Consider the following 2303-nt stretch of genomic DNA (forward strand, 5'->3'; position numbering starts at 1 on the left):
TAGTCTTGTTCCTGGTATAGGGTAACTATGCCCTAAATGTTAACAGATAAATATATCTTCAAAATAAGCAAGCAATAAAAATGTTTCCAAAGATACCATGAAGCATAAAACTCACATACAGTTACACAACAATTCAAGGATTACAGTACTTGGATAAATTTATAAATATATTATATCATCTCATTTTTATATATCTTCAAATATTTTATAGACAATATTGATATTTCACATTCCACTATGAAAGTGTCAGCATCTTTCCTGAGGAAATATTTAAAGTTATACACTAGAGGGGAAGATCAAAGGCCTAAAGGAAATTCATCCTTTAGGGGGACCAAGGTCTCTCATTATATATTTAATTGAAGTTTGTTCTTTCCTGACTGTATGTCTGCATTTCTGCAAGTCAGAATTTGGTCTATTCACCGCAATCACAAACTCCACCTACAAAGAAGGCATGTATCAGAATTTAAGCAAACTTTCACAAAAACACGAGATATATCATTCCAATTCATGAATTCAGATTCTTTCTGGCTGCAGACAGCAGTCATTATTCCTTTGAGCCTATAATAAATACGTTTTCATGGACGTATGGGCTAACAGCTTTTTTTCTACTCCCTCAATACTTTATTTAGATACTATTAATAAATATCAAGAAGAAAGTTAGTCACAAAGGTAGAGGACGCCATGTGCATCCCTGTGTTTTTATGTATACAGGTTACCTCTAGAAACCAATTTTTAATCCCAGAACTACCGAAGAATAGTCATTCTCTGATGCGTGGTGAAGCAGCCATGACTCTCAACTTCAGAGGGGCATATGGGCTGCGGAATTAGCTAAAAGGAATCCACTCTTTCTCCTGCCCGTAATTCAGTTGAGTATAATTCTCCAAGAAACAATGGATCAGGAGATGAACTCATGTCACTGTAAGATTTTTCTTATCATTCAAAAGTCAGTTTTCAAATATGTATGCTCATTCATACATATATATGCCCTTCATACATATATATGCAGGAAATGTATGTTCATTCATACATATATACTCTCCCTTCTATTTATACTCTTAAAAACCACTATCAAAAAGTCAGAGTTGACAACCTTAAAACAGTCCCCGTAGAAAAAAATTTGAAAACAAGATTCAGATTTGTATTTTTTTAATTTAAAGCAGAATCTGTCTTCCATCATGGGAAGGCACCTGGTTTCTTCACCTACTTGGTAAGTTTTGAAGAGTCCATCCATTAAATACATATTTGTTTGATTTTCTGAAATGTCATCTTCTTGCAAAGGCATTGGTATATAATAAGTTCCATTTAAATAATGGCATTGTGCCATTTTAACATGAAATTTGTGCTGTGTTTCAGAGAATAAATAAGACTCACACAGTCTTTCTAAATCAGATCTTCAGTCAGCCAGGTCATTTCCGTAACCTAATCAACATTAAATAAGGGGAAACACCTTCGGTCTTCGATTCACTGTAGAAAAGACAACAGGATGATCAAAATGAAGAATGTTAAACTCTAGTGATCACGGCTGGAGCACCATACTCAACTACCACAATACTATTAATATCAAATCTGAACTAACTGCTTTGTTCTAAGAGATGTGTTAATAGATGAATTCTGATCAGTTCCCCAGCATATACAGTAGAATAGCATTGTGAAAGCATTTAATGCACACAAATGCAAATTCTGCTAGATGTAACAGGACAAGAATGAGGGAGCATGAGGGAAGCCGGAAAGAGGAAGAGCCTATATCTGCCATTCCACCTGGTGAAGACATTCCCCAGAGTGAGTTGGAGATGACACAACACAAATCAACTGTTCCCCCAGGCTGTTTTAGTTCAATGCATTTTGCATAGCCTGAATTTATTTCCTCACTGTGTGATTCTAGTATTTAAAACTGTGTGTGTGTGTATATATATATATATGTACACAGACATATATATGCATGCACACACATATATACATATGCATATTTTATGATTGTTGTTCAACAACGTTGCCCCTCCTCTCGAGCAAACCACTCAAGAAACATCAGGCTGTATGCACTGGCTCATGACTGTAACTCCAACACTTTGGGAGGCTGAGGTGGGACGATCACTTGAGCCCAGGAGTTCAAGACCAGCCTAGGCAGCATAGCAAGACCCTGTTCTCTACAAAAAGAAAACAGCCAGGTGTGATAGTGTGCTTGTAGCCCTAGCTACTGGGGAGGCTGAGGTGGGAGAATCCCTTAAGCCCAGGAGTTTGAGGTTAAGGTGAGCTATGACTGGGCTACTGCCACTCCAGCCTGGGCCACAGAGTGAGGCCCTGTC

The 2303-nt window shown here is 37.4% G+C and overlaps 1 protein-coding gene across 1 annotated transcript in view; it reads right to left on the minus strand.

Moving 5' to 3' along the window:
* Positions 1–287: 287 nt before the first annotated feature.
* CCDC68 (coiled-coil domain containing 68) overlaps positions 288–2303 on the minus strand; it is a 55684-nt gene continuing 53668 nt past the window's right edge. The window contains exons 12-13 of the mRNA XM_011949080.1: positions 1372–1464; positions 288–438 (exon numbers count right to left, since the gene is read on the minus strand). Coding sequence (XP_011804470.1) covers positions 1407–1464 — 58 coding nt within the window. The 3' untranslated portion in view covers positions 288–438; positions 1372–1406. The remainder of the gene's footprint in view (positions 439–1371; positions 1465–2303) is intronic.

The sequence above is a fragment of the Colobus angolensis genome, unplaced genomic scaffold, assembly GCF_000951035.1.
Source record: "Colobus angolensis palliatus isolate OR3802 unplaced genomic scaffold, Cang.pa_1.0 Scaffold108, whole genome shotgun sequence".
Taxonomy (NCBI): domain Eukaryota; kingdom Metazoa; phylum Chordata; class Mammalia; order Primates; family Cercopithecidae; genus Colobus; species Colobus angolensis.